General features: G+C 33.7%; 1 protein-coding gene across 8 annotated transcripts in view; it reads left to right on the plus strand.

Annotated features, from left to right (window-relative positions):
• PCDH9 (protocadherin 9) overlaps positions 1-24205 on the plus strand; it is an 858720-nt gene that overhangs the window by 7763 nt on the left and 826752 nt on the right. The window contains exon 3 of one of the 8 annotated variants that reach the window (XM_032496894.1): positions 5484-19406. The exons of the other annotated variants lie outside the window; for them this stretch is intronic. Coding sequence (XP_032352785.1) covers positions 5484-5660 — 177 coding nt within the window. The 3' untranslated portion in view covers positions 5661-19406. Of the gene's footprint in view, positions 1-5483; positions 19407-24205 lie in introns of those variants that run through there. 8 annotated transcript variants of the gene reach the window in all.

Raw genomic sequence — 24205 nt, forward strand, 5'->3', positions numbered from 1 at the left:
CACAATTTTGAAAAAGTAGGGTTTATTACAACAAAAGCTTTCAAAGGAATTTATGAACTAACATATAAGCTGTGAAGATTTTTAGTTGAGTGGGCATAGATTACTGTTAACAGCAACATCTTTTCACTTTATGGTGCTAGTTGATGTGTGGATAAAATGCAAGATTCTTGAGCACAGGGTTGCCAGATATAAATATCATGAACTTGTATTGCCTGTACAAAGAAAACATAATGTCTTCCTTTTACACCATGAGTTTGCTTGTAGTGCATTGATTCTTGTTTTGTCTATTTTCCCCTGCTGTTTTCCCTCCTGTGACCCTGCAAATATCCTATGAAACAGTCTTCACCCACATTCCTCATCCACTCTGTTTTACCAAGGTTCCTTCTCCTTGAATGTAACAGATCTGTCACTGTATTGTCCATAAGTTATTTTCTATGAATTTTTGGAAGTCCCCTTAGCATTCATAGATTGAGTGAAATGCTCCACCCCCTTTTAAAGCTAGATCATGTCTTATTCATCAATAAGCAAAGGTCATAGTTACAGGGTTGAGAGGATGATGGCATAGTCACTTCCACTAGGGCTTTGAATGTCAAAGCTCATTGGTGCATTTTCTCTAAAAGGAAAAGATTTTTTTGGTGGATGTGATTTTTTAAAATGTGATATTTAAGGTCCCAAATTTGAGGGTGGAATCACCCAGAACGTTTCTTAAAACATGAGTTGTTGGGCCCTACTCGCAGAGGTTCTGGTCCAGGACCACTGGGGTCATCCTGAAAATCTGCATTGCTAACAGGCTCCTAGGTAATATCGATGCTGCTGGTCCAGGGAGCACACTTTGAGGACCACTGCCTCAGCATCCTGGAATAGGAAATGTCAACCCCTTCCCCTTCCAGATTATCATTTCCAGAGGACCTGTTTTTGCACAGTCCAACTCTCAGCTCGCTTATTGACAGCTGTTTTATTGTAGCTGGAGGCTTTACAGTAAGCTGTTTCTTACTGTTTCGCAACCTGGTTGACAGCATTTGGGGAATTAATTTTCTTGGCCCCAGTGTGCTTTTTGTAGGGATGTAAATGAAAATGTTAAAGAAAAAAAAAGGTGACCTATTTACATTTGACAACTTCTTCCGGTAATAAAACAATCTGTGATAGTTGCACTAGAGTTTGGTTCTGGGTAAACAGTCATGTTTAATTTTCTAAATGAAATGCTTATTTTAGAGCTTAAATATCCTTACTTTAACTTTTCACAGTCTAGAGTATTAAGTATTTGCTCAGATATACATTTGTGTATATATTGAAGAAATTATACACTGAAAATGTGTTTGCACGCCCTACTCAAGTGTATACATGTACTTTTACAGTATAAAGGGAATTACTTCTATTCCCAATCATTTAGAGATACTATATTACTTTTATGATTACTTTTCATTTCTGAGTAATCCCACTACAACTGCTACTGAAATGCTGTTATGTCACATAAAATGCACAAGATAGTCCTAGAATTGCTATTTAGAACAGTGAGAGAGAAAAGTGAAATTGAAAGTGAAGGGAGCAAATGTTAATTAATGTGAGGCTACCAAAAACTTTGAGATATTTTAAACTACTAAATATTGCCATCTATTGTGATGGATGAACATGGGTGGGATGTGGGCAAAAATTGCTCCCCAAAATGTAAATTGTATTTCAGATGTTATCAGTTGTGATTTCTGTTCCTCCTTTGCTTTGGCTAAGTGCTCTATGATCATGAAGTCAGTTATGAGGTAGAAGATACCTAGGGCCCTTGGATATTGATTCAGATATTTGAAATGAGCATAGGACCAGGTGTCCAGCCTGGCTACCTTTCCTCTTGGGTTTGTAAGACAAATATTTAATGATGTTTTTTTCAGTTTGATACAGTTAAGGTTGAAAATTCAAGGTACATTTGAGCATTTGTTGCTAAAAACCTGAAGGAGAAATAAAAATTGAAAAGTTACCACTGTATTAAGTATGGACATGTCTACTGATGACTGAACACTGGTTAACACAGAGAAAATAATTTCAGTAGTTAACATATTCTATTATCTTAGTTTCTAAATTTTGTTGCAATTAATTATATATAGAGAAACACTCTAAACTGATGTTCCCTTAGCTTCAGATGAGTCATCCTCATGGTGTTACAGAAAAGGCTTTGGTATCACTAAAATCACCTTGTAAATACTGTACTTTGTTACTAATGTGTGATATTTTTATGGAATGTGCATAGTCTTGTTAGTTAAGTATTTCAAGCCAAAATTTATCTTCTTACAATAGCACAAATTAAATTAAAATACAACATGTGAAATGGTAAAACAGAATTTAGATTTAATGGAAAACCTCAAATCTAAACTCAGAATTCCTCATAACTAATTCTGAATTATTTTGACTCTTAAAGTTTCATTTTCATATTGACATGTAAGAGACATATGTAAATTACACCCAAGATATTAGCAGTGGCATCCTGAAGAATCATTTTTCACAGCCCATTATTTTACTTGATGGTACTGAGGTAGGAAAGTGAGACCTTTGAATTATTTTCTTTTATAAGCCCTGTTTTCACAATTATTTTTATTTTATTATTTGTTGAGATTGTTTGATTTCAAAATTTTTCTGGTTGGCTTGTGGGGGAGTGTAGAAATTCACCAGGTGCTAGAAGCTGAATGCTTGCAGTCTAGCAGTACCAGACTGGGTGTTTACAGGAGTCGAGGCCATGCCAACTGTCTTGCTGTTTTTCAGTAGTTTCTCAGTTTGACTTTGTCAGAGTTGAGCTCTTAGCTTACATATAGTTAAAACAGACAAAACCAAAGCTGTGAGTCTGGTTAATGGTTTACCACTTTCGCCTAAAATCCTTGCAGTTAGCTTTCTCTGAATTTAGTCTGGTATGTTCTTAAAAGGGGTCCCCCGTTAAAACTATAAATTAGTCTCTTGCTAAAATTAACAAATTAATATCGTGTATTTCACATAATTGGAAACAAAGTAAGAATTACTTTTTATTTAATGTGGATTTTTAAGTTTTGTCTTTCTTGACAGCTGATATTGTGTTTAATATATTTTTCAGAATTGATTACATACCAAGGCCCTAAAATTTATATCAGGTTTGTTGAAATATGACTCTAATCCCAGGCCAGGTATTCGTGAGAATTTGGAAATGCAGGTCAGCAAGAGGTTTACTCTAAAGTTTTCCATGTCTAGAAGCATAAAAATCACGTTTAATAGGTAATAATGCTAACATGTTATGGCCTTTTCATAGTTAGCACCTCTAAAATGTACATCAGATCACAGAAACAAATCCAAATCCAAAAATATGATCTCTCAATTTACAAAAGGAAATATACTTCACTTTTGAAAATTTCATCAGTTATTTCAGACAGCTCTTAAATCTGTCCAACATTTCATTTGGAAAGGAACACTTGCTTTTTGCCTTTGTTTGATACAAACCTATCAGGCTGTCAGTCATCAAAAACATACAACAAGAAAGATATATTACCATGATTGACATTTTGGTCTTGATTTATATTCTTTTTTTCCCTGAGCCAAGATTCATTAAAATATGAAATTTCTAAATAAGTTCAACAACTATCCTTCCTTAACAGAAAAGAGTGATGGCAGGAATAAACTGGGAAAACAACCCATATATAATCTCTCACTCATATTTTTGTCCTATAAGTAGTTTGCCTCCTATAGACACAAATAGTGGCAGAATCAGAATTTTCTGTGTTATAATATATAACTTAAGGCACTCAGAACTTTAAGTCATTCATTAAGGACCTGTTTTTACATATGTCTCCATTATTTAAATGGCCTGTGAAAATATTTCCCCCCAGCCTTTAACAGTTTGATTGACTACAGTGCCATAAGTACGTATCATATTTAAAGTGATGGACTTGGGACCACCTGGGAGTGGTGAGGATACAGGCATAGGCAAGATCTTTGAGGCACATTTGATTGATTCTTTCTAGTCATTTTACATTAATTATCCTGAGTTTCTTGAGGAAAACATACAAATTTAGCTTATCTTTTCTTGAAATGCATCAACTGTAGTCTTGCCATGCATTCATTTATATAGATTTTTAATTTATGTGGGTTGCGGGGTGGGATGGGAATTTGGTTAGTTTTACCTTGTCTGTATAACATCTTATATTTTAACATTCTTCCTCAGTTTGTCTTTCTATCTGAACATCTCCATATTTTAGTATTACACTGCTTTGTTAATATCCAGCCTCTGGCCTTTTTCAGTCTGTTAGCAGTTGATTAAGAAATACTCTAATCCCTTTCAGGATATTGAGAAACTAATGGATTGCAGAGTATTTGGGTCTTTAAGCTTCAATTGTAAATGGTATGAAGAATTGTCACTGAGCTGATATTTGCATATATCTCTCCCACTGCTAGTTACTTTGCCTCTTTTTTTGTCCTCCTAATCTTCAGCTTTCACTCTAAGAATATTTATTTTAGTCGGAAATAAGCATGCCAGTGATAGAAATTTGGGATGCACCTCCAAATGAATGCCATCACAGACAGGGAAATTCTGGCACATTGTGCATGGATCTGTATGAACACAGTGAACCCTTCATAAGCTCTTAGATTGCAGGAAATCAGTGCTGAAAATTAAGTGGGGTTTTAAAGATTTGCAAAGTAGAGAGCTTTGTATAATGCTGGTATTGCAGGTGCCTATTAAATATGAAGTAAAGGCTTTGTAATACAACTAGCTAACACATTTCCCTCCACATTAGAGTGATTTAGAGCCTCGGGAATTAGTCTTGCCTATTTTTTTCCAAATGCAGAAACATTAGATGTGTCTGAAAGAATAAAATTCTCAAACACATGCCTTAGAATGGACAGATTTGCTATTCAAGGTAGACGAAGCAGGCCCCCTCCTACTTCCTTGTGGTACCTCTGATGCCCGTGATCCAGCCTTCACCTCTTCTAGAAGAAACTCTCAATTGTGTATATATACTCTCCTCTATACATAAGTCAGATTAAAACCCTAGGTATCTATAAAACTGTAGCATTACCATAATGAAGAGGGCTGACTCCTAGGTGAGTGCTTTGATCCTCAAAGGGATTGCTATTGAATCATTTCTCCAACTGTATTTTTAGAACTCATCTTTGCTCCCTTTGTAAATAGTGTGCATTTGTACCACAGCATTTCATTCAAGACCTACATGGGTTTCAATATATTTACCTTCACGACAGAGTTCAGTAAAATGCCCTGTGGTTATTTAATGCTTAATGTCTTTGATTGGCCCTATTAGATATAAAATCAGTGAAGACAGATATGCCTATTTTTTAATGATTTCACAAATCTTACATTTTTGCCTCCTAGAAAAAGTGAATATATATGTATGTAGTGCACCTGCAGGACCACAGTAAGTATGGTGGACTAGCTGAGAATCATCATAGATGATTGATTTTATTTTATTTTATTTTTAACTTTTAGGGGGGTAATTAAGTTTATTCATTTATTTTTAATGGAGGTACTGAGGATTGAACCTAGGACCTTGTGCATGTTAAACAGGTGCTCTACCACTGAGCTATACCCTCCCCCACAGATGACTGGTTTTAAAAGCGAAACAGTTTTCGTGCAAGACAATAGCAACCACAATTCATTAAATGAGGGGTTTTTGTTTTGTTTTGTTTTGTTTTCTCATTAAACAAACCTTAAGAAGGAGAAGCATGGAAACACTGAAGGATGTATAAAATGAAGCTGTATTTTTCATAGGAGGACAATGTCTTCTGCAGACAGTTAGTTTCATAGCAGATCTTTTCTTCAGGAAAATAGAACTACTGGTGCTTTTTGGGATTCAGAGGATGCAACCAATATGTGCCTCCATGTGATAGCAGCTGCATGCTGAGGACTTTCAAATACACAGCTACGTAGGGTTTGCAGGAAGTTTTTGTAGAAGGTGCAGGTGACAAATGGAGACAAATGGAATGAGTTCTCAGTTGCGAGCTGATGCCCACCTGTGTCGTATATTCATGTCATTGACCCGGTTTTCACACTGGAAGCCTGGAATCGCAATGCCTTCCCTGTTTGTCAGCTGTGAACACACCTGGGCTTCTTTGCTTCATTTCTTGTCATTCTCTAGGTGGATTTTATTCACTTATATTACCTCGTATACATCTGCCTTCTTAGTTTCTTGATAGATTTTTAAGTGACATAAAATTATCTCTGAGTATCTTCCCTCCAAAAACAAAACAAAACAAAACTATTTTACTCAAGATCATCCATAAAGCATTAAATAAGACATCCACAATGTGTCCTTTCTTCCTAGAAATAGCAGATCTCTACTTATATTTTCCCATTGCAGTTTTTAAAATTGGGTTGTTATTACTTATACCATTTTCAAATTTAAGAAATCATGTTAAATTTAGCTATCTAGGTGAATAATGTTTCAATGCATTTAAATTTCCAATGTCAAAATATATTAGAATTTAAATATATTAGAATTTTTATGAAAATAAATTCTTTTTTTGCTGCAAAACTGAAATGAGTATCAAAATTACATTCAACCGTAGAAACAACAGACACAATCTTTAGGATATTTTAGTTTGACATGAACTCATTTTCATTCTTGGTCTTGACAGCAACATTTTCTGCCCAGCCATGATGACAAAATATGCTGGATTCACTGATTGATTTTTAAACTTGGTAATAATTAAGCGGACTCATTTTGACACCTAAAGTCTCTGTTTTAGACAATTAAATTCTCCTTTAGCTAAGGGTTATTGACTTCTGGATGATACTGGGAACAACACTCCTCAGGGTTTAAGCTATTCCTGGAGGACCATCTGTTATTGGCGGGGCTGCACATCCTTTCCAGCCTTACAGCATCAACCCCAGGCGAATAGGATTGTTCAAAACAACCCTGGTTCCTCATGATCTTTCAGTCTCAAATGGCAACTCAGTTAATCGAAGACTGGTATATCAAAGTTTAAACTTAATTAAGGAGAATATAAGAAATCTTCTCAAAGTAAGAGGCAATGTCTTACCTACCTCTGCATTTCCAAGGCTAAGCCTACCACAATGCCTAGAAGAGTGAACTTTGTCATCATTCAATACATGTTGACCTAACAGGAGAGATCAGCTGGTATTGGAATCATGCCTCATATATGCATAATATTTTGGTTCATTTAATCTCTGTAACAACCACAGAAAGAAGGTGTTACCATTCTTATTCAACTTACGTAGAAACTGAGAGAAAGAAAATGTGTTTCTTTTCAAGTCACATGGCGACAACTTTTATTTACAGTCTAAAACTCTACCTCTACACTGGTATTTCTCCCTCGTGTGCACCTCCTTTTACTGGTAAAACACTATTTTTAGGTCAGGTGTAAGTCTGAAATATTTTATTCATTCAGTCCACTATTTTTGTTGGAAAGGATTGAAGCCCATTTATAAAAAAATCCCATATTGCAAGGCAGTTCATTGCACCCAAAATTGTTCTTCATGCATTACCTCCCAGTAAACTAACTCTAGACTGTCAGATTAAAGTGTGGCAAGCATACGACATGGGCTTTTTTTGTGTATGTGTGGCTGAGGAATCCCCATGTTCACTAATGTAGGAAGTCACGATCTCCCTAGTGCACCTCCATTCATATTTCTAAAGGCTTAGTGAAGACCCACTCACCTAAACTCGTCCTGTCGATGGCCAAGTCTAAACATCCTTAGACTTTGCATTGTGACGCTTTGATTTTTTTCTATCCCGAGTAATGTAATTAGCATCTTTATATCATTTATCAGGGTCTTAATTCACTAATGATTTCTGCCTATGTATCAGAGAGGCAAAGGATTAAAAAACTGATTCTACTGTATATAAATACATTTCTGTAACAATTAGAGAAACCTGTGATTTCCATTTTCTCCTGCATTTCTTCTACACCACTATGTTTACCCATCAGAACATCTTTTTTCATCTTAGGACATCCTGGGAAGGGGAAGGGGAAGGGGAAAGGTAAAGAGGATCAGATTCCTTTTCTTTCAAGCCCCTTCATCCCAAATTTGTTTTTAAACTGTCAAAAACTTAGATAATTGAGTGATTACTTCTAAATGATATTCAATAGATTCACTTTGATATCTGTTTAATAGAGGCAGTGTGTTTTGAAGGAGAAAAAAATGTCATCACTTTAAAGTTCCTTTAATAGAGTTTGAGCCATCCAGACGGCACCCTCAAATCACACATGAATTCTATAAAAAGAAGCAAAATCATAATTGAATAGTGACTAAACTGGTGTCTGGCTACTATATTAATTTTAGAAAGATAAATTTAGTGTCTAACAGAACTCACAGAATAGATTCTCAAGGCTCAAAAGGGACCTTTGAGATTATTTGGCCTATTTAATTCCTTTTCCAGATGAAAAAGCTGATACTACCACGCAAAGTAGTTTGATATTTGAAGTAAAAATAAAATGACTTGAGGAACTGCTACTTTAAAAACTGTGTCACATTGAAGGCATCATTTGAATGTACCATTCCTTGTTTTTCTGGTCTGTAACATGGATGTAATCATGCCTAACCCACAGGGTTGTTAGGAGATTAAGTGAGTGGGGACATGGGTGCATGTGAATCTCTGGACCACGGCAGGAAGACACTCCAAAAACCTACCTGTTTTTCCACCCCTTTTGTCCAAGGATGCAAACTTAGCACTGACACATAATGGATGTTCTCTTAGTTTTGTTTTTGGTGGTTTTCTTGAATCTGAGTTTTATATCTTTTTAATAAGCGAGTCATCTCTGTTAATCTGCTTTTGGTTTAAAACATTGTTTGGGGGGGTTATTTAGGATTTCTGATCTTTGTAACAGCATCAGAAGACAGCAGATAGAATGTTCTGTTTTCTTTTGATCTTGATCCCTATTATTTCACGTTTGTATAATTGCTGCATCTTTCATTTTGAGTATTTCACAATTTTCCTTTGCATGTTGTGCTTTAAATTCATCCTGCCTCCTTTAGTATTTGTTGTTAATTTACTTCCCTGTGGATTACCCATAGGAACTCCACCCGACTGGGGATTTTCACCTTATATATCACTCCGATTACAAAACAACATATAAGAGAGTGAATCTGTTTCACAGTCAGTACTTAGCACAGCTGGAGCCATTTGAAACCTGCTGCATTTTGCTTCCAATTATTCCATAGACTAGAAAGCATCTCTGTTGAAGTAATGGCATCCATGATATAATCATACTAGTTAAAATACCTTGGAGTATATGGATCATATTTCTGGGATTCATCAAATTATGCCAGAAGCATAATAACCAATTTTTTTACTCTTATTTTATAATAATATTTGTTCAATTATAGTAAGTTTTTAATGTCTTAAATGCACATTTATAATGTTTCAGTATGTGGGTGACATAATAACATAAATGAGACCCAAAAAATACAAATATAACAGAATATAATAGTACCTGAAAAATAATTTTTCTTCATATCCTGGGATCAAAATCATGGTCTTGTGTTAAAACAGCCGAAATCATGGAGATAATGTTAATGATTTGGATTTGGAGCAGAATATAGTGGGGATTTGTTACTAATTTAATGAACTGTATTAACTAAATCAAAAGTAGACTTAGTCAAATTTCAGTTGGCCTCATTGTGATTTAGATAGTAGAAATTAATTTTTAAGTTCTTGTTGACATTTATGACCCTCTCAGGGCTGTTCAGTTGTTTCCGGATTAGCCTTTTGGTTTAGTTGTAATTTTTTATGTAGACAGTGGCTCAGTAGGAAGAAAGGACTTTAAAACAAAAACTCATTCTTTGAGCTTAGAAAAATTTAATGTAACAGAGAAACCATGGCAAAGTGGCATGATTTCCTTTAAACTACTGCCTGTTTTATGCTAAGATGTGACGTCCATCTTACAATATTGGGATACGGAGCCAGATGGGGACACAGGCTGGTTGTTACCTTGAGTATCAGACCTCATGGAGTTGTTATAAGGCATATAGTAGGTGTTTAATAAATTCTACTTAATCCCACCACAGAGGCAAGCATGGAGATAAGCAGGCAAAATGAGGGTGTTAGGTACCTTTTAAATGGTAAGAATCAGGCTTTAAGTATTTGGGTTCATAGTTTTATATGCAACATTTAGCATGGCATCAAGTACATATACATGTTTTCTCTCTCTCTCTCTTTATATATATATAAATGTAAATTAAGCTGGCTATCATTTTCTGTTGTCCAGATCAATGATGCTATTAACTCTTAGAGTGTAGAAGTGACTGTGTATCCCAGAAATTTTATTTAAATTCCAGTTCAGGTAATGAGAAAATGCTGTATTCTGTGAAGAGAATTGTATTTCTTGCACCACTCATATATTTTCTTATGTGATCAGGGTTCCCTTGATTGTCTCATTTAGAAATGAGAAGGACTTTTTCTGCCTGCTGAACCCTTATCTTTTTCAGGCATAAGCCTGACAACCACACAATATCCAACCTTATCACTAGACTGCTCAGCTATATTATATTTTCCTTAATGGATACTAAAACTTATTCCAGAATTATATCTCATAACTTTAAAATGTGTATTCTTTTTAAATTCTCCCTTATGTGACTATGAGTATTTTCTGCTGCCAAAGAACTGTGATATGATCTACTGATACAGAGGCAAATGAATTTTTTTTTAATTTTTCATTAATTCTGTTATTCAACAGACATCTGTTGAGTAAATGCTGTGATCTAGGAACAGTATTAGGCAATGAAATTCTTTTCTTTAACTGAATAAGACATTGTCTTTGCTTTCAAAGATTCCACTACAATACTTTTTTCCTTAGAATTCTCTTATTTAAAAAAAATGAGTTCTGTCCCAGTTTTAAATTGATGTCATCATTTCCCTGAAATATATTTTTTGCACTCTTTTTTTTTTTTTTTAACTAGTGCTGGAGACTTGATCTTTCAGCAGGGTTATAAAATTCCAAGATCTATTACTCTAATTATAGGAATGCCAAGTTTAAATTTATCCTTGGGTTAATTTAGAGGGAAATACACTTTTTCATCCTTAAAATCACACTTCTTCTACAGGCAAAGGTGTTAATAAAATGCGGTTGCAAGTAAAACTTCATTTTTGTAACTATGTGAGATTAGCATATTTGCCATATTAAAAATCACTTTAAAAACATGGCACACATTGATAATGTTGAGTAATAACCCAAGTTAAAAAGGACTGTGTTCTCTAAAAATGGAGTTCCATTTATGCAGGGATCCATTTTGAAAGGGGTATTTCCAGGCATGATATTCTGCAAAAGGATGTTCATCCTTAGCTGACATTAGTCTTCAAAAAGACAAGCTTAACATAGACATGGAACATAGATGTTAAGCTCTGGCTGGAATAAATGTTTGGTTTAATTAGCTTTCACCTCCAGATGGTTCTGATTTGGGCAAGTCCATTTTCTTATGAATATTTATCACAATATTTCAAAGAATGGCTGCAATGACATAAATTTGAAAATAGAGACCTTATTATATATACTTTTTCTTAAATTAAGGAACATTCAAATCCTGAAAATTTGGTTTTCTTTAATCATAGAAGAAAATGTCATAATTGGACTTTCCGTTTCAGGCAAGACACTATTGTTATTTTTAACTTAATCATTTCTAAAACACTAATTTACATATGGGTGAGTGTTTATATAAGCAGGTCATTTCAAAGTTTCAACATACTATGCAAGCAGAGCCTTTGCTTTTGCACATTTTTGTGCAAATGTATTTTTAGGATGAATTTTTACTGCCAGAAAATGTCTTATTTTAATTGTAGTTAGGCTTCAGTGATTACCATCAAGCTGGTGCCTAACTCCAAAAAGATCTTTCCAACTGTTCTGCGTGTATTTAGGCAACTATCTCCAGGTAATATCTATATTATGCATGAATGACAAAATTGAATCCTGGTAAAATATGTAGACTTCAGGAATAAAGTATGTGATAACCCTTGTTAACTAAATATATTGATTAAAATATAAACCATTTTTTTGGAAATCATACATTTGTTGATATGACCATCATGTAACTAAATGTAATTCACTTTTCATGATATGAAACTATGGACTATTTGGAAAGCAACAGGATAGATTAAGCTAAGTAAAAGGATACATTCAGATAAAAGTTGGTGTGGAAATCACAGGAGTGTTAGTAATAAATTTCTCCATAAAATCAGAAATGTGGCCATCTCACCAGGACTCATGGTGATGTTTAACTTGCTGTTACTATATAGTTTTAATTCTTTGCTTATTATGGTTTTTATAAGTAACTATGCATTGCTTTACTAAAGAAACCAGTAGGGGTTAATCAAAATAAATACTCAGATTGTTTCCATTTTCAAAACTTTGCTACACATTATTTTCTAATTTTGGACAACAATAATATCTACTCAAAACCACTTATACTTTGCTAAAATTGCACTTAGCCTCTTGAGAATTCAGTTTTCTCATCTGAAGATGAGATCATTGGCTTCAGCCATTTTCAAATTTCTATTATTAAAAATTAAACTAGAGCTTTTGTTAATTACTTAGGGAAACTTCACTCTTTGGCAAGTTTCCTCTTACAACCCAACATCAGCCTGGCCCACTTCTTTCCATCATCAGTTGATATATGCTCAAACAGTGCAAATCAATGTTGACACTGGCTCAAGAAAAACAATTACAAAGTAAGTCATATAGTTCAGTCTCTCCTGACAATGAGCGATTTGCAGTATTCTCATTTGTTTGTATGATCTATGTTATCACCCTCTTGCATTAGTGTTGATAACAGAGCGTTAGCTTTATCTTCTTTGAGGTCGCTGCCTGATTAATTTTCCCCTTCTGAACTAGAAAATTAACTTTTTCCCCCTAAATCAGAAATCACAAAACAGAAGAACTATAAAATCTCAAGCAGCTTAATAGTGTTTATGTTTTTTTTTGAAAACTGTCAACCTAAAATAATATGTAGCCTCCATATTTTTACTAGTAATATTACTTTAATTATGTTTGATCTTTTCCTGTAGAAAAATATTAAGATGAATTTAGTATTTCAACCTTTGTGAATATTGGAGAATTACACACAGTTTAGGAATAATGTATAGATATACTTTTTTAAAAGTCAAACAGTGGTAATTTTTGATTGATGGTATCATTTGTTATCAGGATAGTTTTTAGAAAAGCTAATTGAATAGAATAATGCTCATTGATTTTATTAGAAGCCTGCTTATTCAAAGACCAAAATAGCATTAAGGTGAAGATATAATGTAAATAATCAGAACTGTCAATCTATTGCTGAAGGAAAATCAAGTTTGGAATTGAAAGGGGCTGAATTACGAATTAGCTGTTGTAGCCCCAAAATATACCAGCTGAATATCACACGACAAGGACTATTTGCTTACAGAAATATAAATAACCGGTTTTGCCACAGCTCAGTCTACCACATTTTCTCCAGAACACAGCAGAAACAGCCCTATAGGGATGGTTCTGAAAGCTGGACAGCAGCTTAGGGCTGAACCTCAAAATTTAATGTATTTATCACTATTTACCTCCTTATATTCTTTCATTTTCTAAAAGCTTTAGGAAAACTCAATTCTATCAGTGTTTTTGGCGGAAGTATTACCAAAAGACTATTTTACACTGTGTGTGGATGGGTTTAGGAGTTACTTTGCAAGTTTGGGAAACTGATACAGATGGAGACGGTGTAGTTTCTGAAATGCCACATGTTGGTCACAAGACTTTTTTTTTTTTTTGGTTTTTATTTTAAGCGACTCCTCCAATGCTTACTTTCTGAATATACAACAACAAAGATGCCTTCCTTAACCCTATGGCTATAGGGGCATGATACATTTTCTCAATATTTATTCCATGGGTATAAAATCATATGGATGTTATATAAAATCCCCAAACTGTTTAATGTTACTAATACAAGTGATGGCAAATTATAAAGACTTTAGAAGTATATAAAACAAGTAGATTAGTGTCAAATGAAAACCCTGTGATTTTTGCAGAAGAGGCACATTAGCTATTTGGGGCAGGAATTGGTGGAATGAGGTGTAAGCAATCTCTGGTGAGGTGAGAAGCTGGACAGGCCAAGGCTTAAAATCCTGTGAATTTACAAAGCTTTGTCAGAGCCAGCCATTCTGGGGACAGTTCAGTGAATCACAGCTATATGATTAATCAAATCAGTTCTCTACTGAAAAAGAACAAAGAGATGATGTCCATCAGCATCTGATTTGGAATTGCATGCTTGTAGATTAGTGCCTTCCAATGTTGTGCCTGGAAGAGAAATAAAGTCATCAGGAATTTGGACAAAGGCAACATTAGATAACCATAATAAAGTTAGAGTAGCCTGTATGGGGGGGGGGGAGCTAATGTTAAAAGGAATAAATTCATTGGTCTTAATGAATTGTAATTAAAGCTAACTATGGAGTACTTTAACATGATTAGTCATTATCCCTAAAAAATGCAAACATGCTTTTATGTATGTATAAAAGTAACTGGCCAGAATAAGCCACGGTAATTTCAGCTAAATAGCAAACAATTTCACGGGAGAAATGGAAGATATTTTGAGCTCTGTAAAAAGAAGATCACAGTACTCTCTTTGGCAGCATTATCTCTTTATTTCCAGAAACTTAGTTTGTGATGCCTTGAAAGTTGATTTCCAACACCAGGTAATGACAATTAGCCAAAATTTAGTTGAGTGCTCACTGTGTGTCTGGCATTCTTCTCAGCCCTTTACATGTATTAACTTTTTAAATAGGAACAATGACCTTGTGGATCAAGTATTATTATTAATATCCCTCTCTTCCAGCTGAGAAGTTAAATGATTTGCTTAAGGTCACAGTTCTTGTAAGTGGAGGGTAGTCCAGGACTTGAACCCTAACGGTCTTATGCCAGAGGTTTTGCTTGTAGTTGCTAAACAATCCTGCCTCTATGATTGAACTTTTATTTTAAAAAATCAAATTGTGGCTCACCACCAAGAGTCAATCACGCCAAAAGAAATTATTTGTGTAAATATAAAAAAGAAAAGCTGAAATTTAATTTAACATGGTTGTTGTTAATTCCCGTAGCATACAGATTTTGCCACTGAGCACATGGCTGATGGTTCAGCCATACCCGAGGCACATGTGGCCCTTGCTAGTTTACGAAGGACTTTCACAGACAGTACAGTAGTAAACGTGGTAATAATAGCATTTGTATATTTTAGGCGGTAGGATCCTGGATACTTTTCACAAACAGTATATTTTGACAGTGAATTTCAAACATTCAGTTAATTTCAAAACAGAACAAGAATTTTGTCATTTTTTTAAACTATTCCTTATACTAGATAATAAGGGAACTGGAAGAGAGGGAGGTCAAACTATAACGATAACAAAAAGATCTCCCTTCCTCACTGGACTAGAATGATGTTTTCCTTTTAAAAAAAAAAAAAATTTCAGCCCCTGTTCCCAAATGAGTCAGAAGCACCAACCACCATCCACCCACCTCTACACAAACTTGCCAGCTAACATCAGCATGGGCCTTCCCCCAACCTATCAGGAGTGCACTGGGAGACGTATCTTCATGTCTGTTTAGAAATGTGTGTAAAACATTTTTTATTATTGTTTAGAAAATTTTAGTCCTAAATTTTTTCCAGTTTTATCACCTACAACCACAGAAAGTACCTAGTCATTTTATACAGTTCCATTAATACACCGCATTTCATTACTAGCATCTTCACGTCTCCTTGTTTAAACCTCTGAGAAGTCTCAACCCTTGTCAACCCCATTCTGGACTTTCAAGATCCCCCTTAAATCTGAGAACTGGAGAGAAGCATTTCAGCTGTGTAGTCAAATGAGTTTTGTTTATCGGTGACTATTCTAGTGGATGCATTTTGGTAAAACTCCTAGGTGAGAAAGTTGCAGTTTTAATTTGAGGTGTATTGGAAGGTGAAAATGAAATAGCTGTTATGGTTGCTTTCCCTCTTCTGTTTTGCAAAGTAAATTGATTCTTGGAACAATATGCTAACCTTTTTGTCCACTGCCTGTGGTTCACGTGAATCAGTAAACTACTCATGGGTGCTATCCTTATTTAGAACATAAACTCTGTTATAGTCTTAGAGAATAATAAGAATCTGATCTTTCAAAAAGAGTTTCTTGAGATGAGCCCATCAGATTAACTTAAAATTCCAAAACTCTGAAGTCTTGAAGCTTGCATTGCTTACATTGTGATTGTGTTTGGTTTGATTTAGGGGCAGCAGCTTTTTCTTGAGGACCCTTACTAATAAGCTTCAGTAGCCAGAAATTTTTCAATTACTCTCATCAAAGAGCAGTACTGACCATGTTGACCAAATGTAGATTTTTCTGTATTAATCAGACAAGAACTTGGTCAGGTTTTAGATCAACCACTGATACAAGGAAGCTAAATTCAACTGTTAATTTGTCAGTGAACTAGAGTGGCAGGAGTTCCTTAGTTTAAATTATTAAGGGAAGAGGTTGGAGAAACGTAATTCTTAGAAACGCACACAAAGATACACAGAGAAGTTTCCTTTGAACTCCATGACATACACAAGGAGACAAAGTCAATGGGGATGAAAGGAATGATTTTTGTCTGTGTATTTGTTTATAGAGTCCTGTTTAGAGATGCAACTTTTTAAAATGATGCATTTGATAGAATTCACATCCAATGAAACAAAATACAAAAGCAACACTTTTATCAGTCTCTTTTTTTTATCAGATTCAGGTAGAAGAGTGCCAAAATGTTCTGGTTTCACAACCTGTGATGCAACCCTGGCGTGCAGATGTTAGTGGCCTAACGTGGAGCTTTCTAGATGACTTAAAATATAGCTGAAATTCTCCTTTATTTATGGACTAGACCGACAAAGCTTTGTGAAAAACGAAATTAATTTTGCATTGACATTTTGAGTGTGGCTGATAATTTGTAGTGACATTATACCTATTGGTTATGATCGTGACAGGCAGACTCTATCCAAATGGACATTACAAGAGCCAAATTTAATCGTCTTAACACTGGAAATTTCTGCCTTGAGCAGAGCAGAAGCTTTCCAGCTTGTGCTTTGTTTTCTACCTCCACAATTATGAATTAATATACATCAATTTCAGGCCATTGAGGAATGACATAGGAGGATTAATGGAACTGGACAACATTACGCTAGTGGGGTGAAAATTCTATAATGATTTTTCCCACAGTGATGTGGTAGAAAAGGCAAATGAACACCAATTCCTAGTCTCTGCACACTCAGAATTTCAAGAAAATGTATGAACAGGGAAGTGGAAAACAATTATGTAACTCAAGCTGGTACAATTTTTCTCATCAAATACGTAACTCGTCTTTTACAAATATCAAGAACTGGTTCAACAGAGTGCTCTACTATTGATTGTATTCAGTGGTATGTTTTTGTCTATTTAATTACAACCACTTTTATCCCTGAAAAATAGTCACAGAAAAGGTATGCCTAGTCTGTGATCACAATGAGAAAATTAGCTGTGTACACAACCAATCTCATATACAATTATACACATATATTGCTTTAGGAACTGTCTCTGAAATGAAAAGATTTTTTCATATCTTACCAAAAAGTTTTAGTAAAAATAGTTTAACTACAAAATATTGAAGGCTCCCCTAACTCCAGCTGTTTTTATTTTTCTTGCTACAAAGCTTATCTATCATAGCAGTAGAATGGCAATGTTTTCTACGACAAAGGCTGTGTATTTATTGTTTCAATTATCTGAGAATTTTTCAAATGTTTTTATTGCCAATTAATTTTTTCCATAGTCACACTTTAATAAAATTAGTTTTCATACTCAAATTTGGCAAGCTCTTGAGTATATTTTTACATAGATTTCTGATGGGAGTACTAATTCTAGATTTTTCACAATGTGATTTTTGAGATGTCTATTCAGGAAAATATGATTTATTTTCCTTAGTTGCATGCTTCTAGTTTTTTAATCACAAAGTGTATTTTAATACTGTACGTGGATTGGCAAAAGGGAACTACAGCAATGTGGAAATGACACTATCCCTTTTACAGATCCACTCAATTAGACAGGGTATTCCAGTAATGCACAGTAGTTTTTAAGGCTTTTAAAATATTACTATCTCTTAGAATAGTAATATTAAAGCCAAAAGGGTCAGGAATGCACCAAATTTAAGATGATCATTTGAAAAAGAGAAATCACAAACTTGTTAATCATTCTATATTTAAGGTGATTGTAGATATACAATCTCTGATATACAGAATGGTATTAAAATAGAATTGTAAAGTCTGTTAACCATAATGATACAGTTCTGGAGGTAGGCAAAATGGGATGATCACCTTTAAACTTTCAATAAATCTGTTTCTCAGTTTAGGGATATTTCTACCTTATGAAACCTTGTTCATATTCACTTAACATCAAGAAATTAACAAAGAAAGACTATTTGACGTTCTATTATTTCATTCTAATATTCCAAGAGAGTAGTCAAGAGACTGACAATGCCTTCACTGGGTGTGAATGTATATGTACTTTATAGTTAAACAAATCATCGCTTTGCTCCCGTCAAGGTTTTAAAGCACAGAGTGCTGAGAAGACAGCAATTTGCTTAATTAACCCCTGTTCATTTCACAGGGCAAGAAATAAGATTCCTCTTTGGCAATTACATGTCACTTGAATTGTATTTAATGTTTTACTACCCTGAAAACTTATACCAACACACGCCCGCCTATAATGCAAATATGAGCAAAAGAAAGACGCTCACGCATAAGTGGGCACATTTCTTCCTAACGTGAACGTTAATCGCCCTTATGGCATTTCTCTCCAATGGAAGAACAAGGCTGTATGGTTAGCAAGGAAAAGCTTAGGGTTTGCAGGCTTATGGTTGCACTGACAGGTTAGGTCTGCATTTGCGTGTGTCCTCTGCACGGTCTCCCTAACATCAACCGACTTCTTAGAGAAAATGTCCGTACTTTTCATTCTGACCAATAAAAGGCAGCTTGGTGAATTATGGAGATTGACTGGGTGCTTGACGTGTGGTGCAGCCCCATTAAAAATATGGGCAGTTGGTGCTGTGGAAATTTAGGAGAATTTAACTTGTCTTGCTTGTCTTTAGATATGATTTTAGATATGTTCATAACCTAATGTTCTAAAAATATAAAAATGCAATATCAGTTCACATACAATAGGTTTCCTTGTATTACTTTTATAGTCCAACTGTAAAAAAAAGAAAAGGTAATATACTCTTAATCATTCTATAATTGTGTTCTGATATTACCAGGCAGTTTTTATAGACATAGTCAGAGAAGCAGATTGTTCATTATTTAAATGCAAAATGCATCTTTTCAATAATCATTGCCCAGGTGATTTTTAGAGAATGATCATTGCATGGTTCCTCTCCCCATATCACCACTCTAAAATAGATAGATATGTTTAATTCCTTTTCTGTTCTTTTTTTTTTTTAATTTTGAAAAGAACCCTACAGAAAATAAAACATTTGTTTTCAATTAAAAAACAACCACCACCACCCTGGTAAGTTATATTCAGTTTTACTTCTGCAAAATAGCCATATTTTCACATACTCCAAATTGTCATGTGTAACTATACGCTAAAAATGATGAAATGTGGCTTAAAATAATCTCCCTTATTGTGCTACAATGTATGAATAATTATAAATGTAAACACTTGACCTCACATGTTCCTATAATACCATTATTCTGTAGGTAGCATTCACAATACAATATATTCCATTGCTACTTTGTGAAATGAATTCTTGAGATTCATAATAAGGCACTATACAAAGCATTATTATTAAAGACTTACAGGGAATATTTTCCCAATGGAAAACTGATAATTAAAGGCATCATTTAAAATAAGTATAGGGCAGAGTAGATAAGAAGTTCAATGTAGCTATATCTTTCTATTTTGATTTCAAGTTAAGTTTTTATATACACACCAAAAAATTTGGCTGAAGAATTAGGTGATATAGTTTAGGTTTTAAATAGCCAAAATAATGTTGCAGTGTGTTATATTGATATTTATCGATACAAATTATTACTGTTAATAATTGGTAGAAATTTTTCTTCCCTGTGCTAGTGATTTAAGTTGAGTGGGAATTCAGTAACATGTATAGGGATGCATCTTCATATCCATACTTTGCTGAAGTGTTAAAAATACAGTTACAACTTGTCCTCATTAAAATGGACTTCTGTACACTATCATTTGAATTAAGTAATGAGAATATAAAGTATTTAAAAATTGTATATCAGAATGTATAACTTTCCATTTTTTTTGCTATATTTTGTAAAACATTTTTTGGTGTAATCAGTACGACTCACATTTGTCAAATCACGTATTCTACTATTTATTTAAATAGATATATACCTAATGTATTTGGAAGCTTATTGCACTCATATAATTGTATATATTGTGGCTTCAAAAGTCTGTACTTATCCTTGCTTTAAAAAAATAGTATGTGCATTTCTTTCCACTTATTTTAATTAATTATATTAAGGAAAACATCCTTTACTAAATGTACCTTAAAATTCACAATAAAGTTTCAGAAATTGTTTTGTAACAACGTTGAGATTTTTGTGTTGAATTTGTTTGTGAACATTTGTTGAAATTGTTCTCTGGTTTTCTAATAAGGAGTCCCTGAACTTAATCTTATTGATAAAAGGATGAGTTAAAAACACACACACACACACACACACACACACTTGGTGTGATGAAGGGCTTGTCCTTGTTTACTTAGGAGGCTGTTCTCCTAAGTGATGAATTGCTCACACCTGTAGAACCTTGGCTAATGGACACCAAAAGAGCTGCCCCCTCAAATCCATAGTTACTCATTATGCCACTTTTCAACACTGGAATGCCAAGCAATTTGCACTTAAACTGAGTGTTCTAGACTGCAGAGAGCCAGTTACATGGAGGTAATGTGAAGAAAATACATGCAGGTCTGTTAATCAAACTTTTGTTATTCTCTGCTTACCAAAGTTAGATATTTAAGAAAAAAGTTTGGCAGGAAGTCAGGGGGAGGGTGCGTGCTAAGCATGCATGAAGTCCTAGGTTCAATCCCCGGTACCTCCACTAAATAAATAAAGTAATTAATAAACCTAATTACACCCCCCCAAAAATCAAAATAATATTTTTTTTAAAAAAGAGTAAAAGTTTGGCAAACATTGCTTTTGACATCCCAGTAAAGTGTAAAGCTTGACTCTCAAATACAGTAAATAAAAAGATCTACATTTGGTTCAGGTTAGCACACTTACGGCCAGACTCACTTATTTTGCTAATAAAATTCAGATTTCTGGGCTGAATCACAATTCCTGAATCACTACAGTTTTCAGTGTCACTCTGGAAGCCTGTTGGGACACAACCTCTTGGCTCTTTCCACAGAGAAACCCATGTACTACACATGGTATTTGTCAGGTGTATGTTTAGACTCCCTGTGATAAGAAGTGGAGGGTTGAATTAAATTTTATAACGACTAATCTTTGGCTACTTATATACTTGTTAAAAACAAGCACAACAAATTGATGTCATTAAAAGTCCCAACATTTTCACATGCAAGGGTTCCATTTTGTAATGATATTCATCTGAATAAGCAGAGATGAAAACTTAGTCATCATAAATGTGGAGAGCATGATACAAAATTCTTGTTGGTCTCCAAGTTTTCTTTTTTTAACCCAGAGAGATTTAGCCCATTCTGCCCTACCTGATAGGATTTGTTCTGTTTTGTTTTTATGTATGTTTTTCTCTTAAAAACGTAATTTGGTCAGATCCATTCAACAAATGTAGTTGAATGAAAATACTGTTAGCTTGCATTGACATTCTTATGCTACACGCAAGACAGAACAGTTTTCTTTTCTTTTCTTTTTTCTTTCTATCCATGTAATGAACAGCATTTCAAATACTGAAGCAGTCAAATCTTAGGACCATCAGAAGCTGAGCAGGTGGCTTGTTGGTACCTTAGATAAATATTGAACAGTCAGAGATAACAAGGTGCTTTTTCCATAGGAGAAGAAAAGTGACTCAAAATACGTTTTCCCCTTTGTTTAGTTCTTTGAATATTTTTCCTATTTTAACGCTATCCAGTATTTCTATCCTTTCCTTTTCTCTTTCATATTTTTTCATTAGATATACTTCCTTACAAAGATTTTTCCCTTATTTTTTTAATTGAAGTACAGTCAGTTACAATGTGTCAATTTCTGGTGTACAGCACAATATCCCAGTCATGCATATATATACATATATTCATTTTCATTTTCTTTTTTGTTAAAGGTTATTACAAGATATTGAATATAGTTCCCTGTCCTGTACAGAAGAAATTTGTTTTTTATCTACTTTTATCTATAGTGGTTAACATTTGCAAATCTCAAACTCCCAAATTTATCCCTTCCTAACCCCTTTTCCCAGTAGCCATAAGATTGTTTACTATGTCCGCAAGTCTGTTTCTTTTGTAGATGAGTTCATTAGTGTCTTTTTAATTTTCCTTTTTTTTTTTAAATTTTAAATTCCACATATAAATGACATCAAATGGTATTTTTCTTTCTCTTTCTGGCTTACTTCACTTAGGATGATGATCTCCAGGTCCATCCATGTTGCTGCAAATACATTATTTTATTTTTATTCATAAATAGTGTGTATTTTTGTTAAAACATTAAAACAGAATAACACAATAAATCATCCAAATAATTATTACCACTTAATTTCACTTCAAAAATACATTCCGATACTAACTTGGAGGGTTATATATGTATTATTAGTCACATTTTAGAAGTAAGTGATTTTTAACAGAAGAATTTAGGAGGGTAATGGATATTATAGCTAACAACAAGATATTCTGATAGACAACACCATCTAACTTAATCTATATTTTAATTTTATTTTTTGGTGACTAGAAATAAATTGCTTAATCTGAAAGATATATCTGTATGTGGGTATATGTTTTGTATTTATACATACAGATTTAAATATATTCTAATCTGTATGTACATGTATATAGAAAAATACATTCATATACATATGTTTATATAGATTGACACTGAAACATTAATTTTCTACACTGTAAAAAATTTTATTTATTAGATATAATCAATTAATGATCTATTATCCAGTCAGAATTTAATATATATTTTAATGCCAGTACTTTAATTTTGATATTATTTGAATAACATCGGATTTCTGTTTCAAAATTTTGAGTAGATGGAGTTCTTGGAGTTTTTACCATTAATTTTTATCAACCTAAATATCATAGGTTAAGGTCTTTATTTTTACTATTGCTGCTTTTGGTATTTAAATATATTTCCTTTAGCAGAGCACAACACTCAGTTTTTGAAAATGTTCAAGTAACCATTTACCCATGGATATATAAGTAAATTTAGAATACTCCAGTTAGCGTAAATGAATCACTATTTTAACTTTTCTTTGATTACTTTAAAAACTACATCAGGGAAAAATGAACAATTCCCCACATCATTTATTTAATAAATATTTATTGACCACCTATAAAATGGTGTATGTTTTTGCCAACTGGGATTTTTACACATAATTTGATGTGTTTCTCATACTGCACTTATACCATTTTGAATAGAAGATCTGTAACGTGACTGGGTTTTTCTTTTTTGGAAGGTAGAGGAGGTAAAATTGGGAGTTTTGTATACCAAGTGAGATTTAATAACATACTGAAAATTCAAAAGAAATCTGGTAAAATTCCCAGTTCATAATAGACACTTATACTCTATGGATAAAGGCGTGACCAAAGGCTCTGATGATATAGTTGTTTTTTTAGTGTCTATTAGCAATTATAATTTATACTTTTTCAAATAAAAGTTCAGTTAATCTCATTATAGGGTAAGATGCTTGCTAAAGTTAATTGTATATTATTTCATTTATTTTTCTTCTTAACGTACTTACTGCAAGATAGAACAAAATGCGTTCCCCATTCAATGAGGAAAGTAACAATTTTTGTTTTGTTTTGTTACACAAAATACATACTTGATATTTAAAATAAGTAATAGCCTTATAGTCCAGAAAAGTCACCATCAAGCTATTTGCCATTTTAAGTGTATGTATTTATTAAAATGGCATTTTATTTTTAAAATATTGAAAAAAAAATACTGGTAAACTTTTGATAATCATGTGTGACTTCCTTTGCGTTATCACCTCTTGTCTTATATAGAAGATTAGCAGTGTTAGAATTCACTCATTTATAAATCATAAGTATTAATTGGTACATTTAAGAGACAATTCTTAAATATATCTATTAAATGCATGCA

This window comes from Camelus ferus, chromosome 14, assembly GCF_009834535.1.
Source record: "Camelus ferus isolate YT-003-E chromosome 14, BCGSAC_Cfer_1.0, whole genome shotgun sequence".
NCBI classification, from domain to species: Eukaryota; Metazoa; Chordata; class Mammalia; order Artiodactyla; family Camelidae; genus Camelus; species Camelus ferus.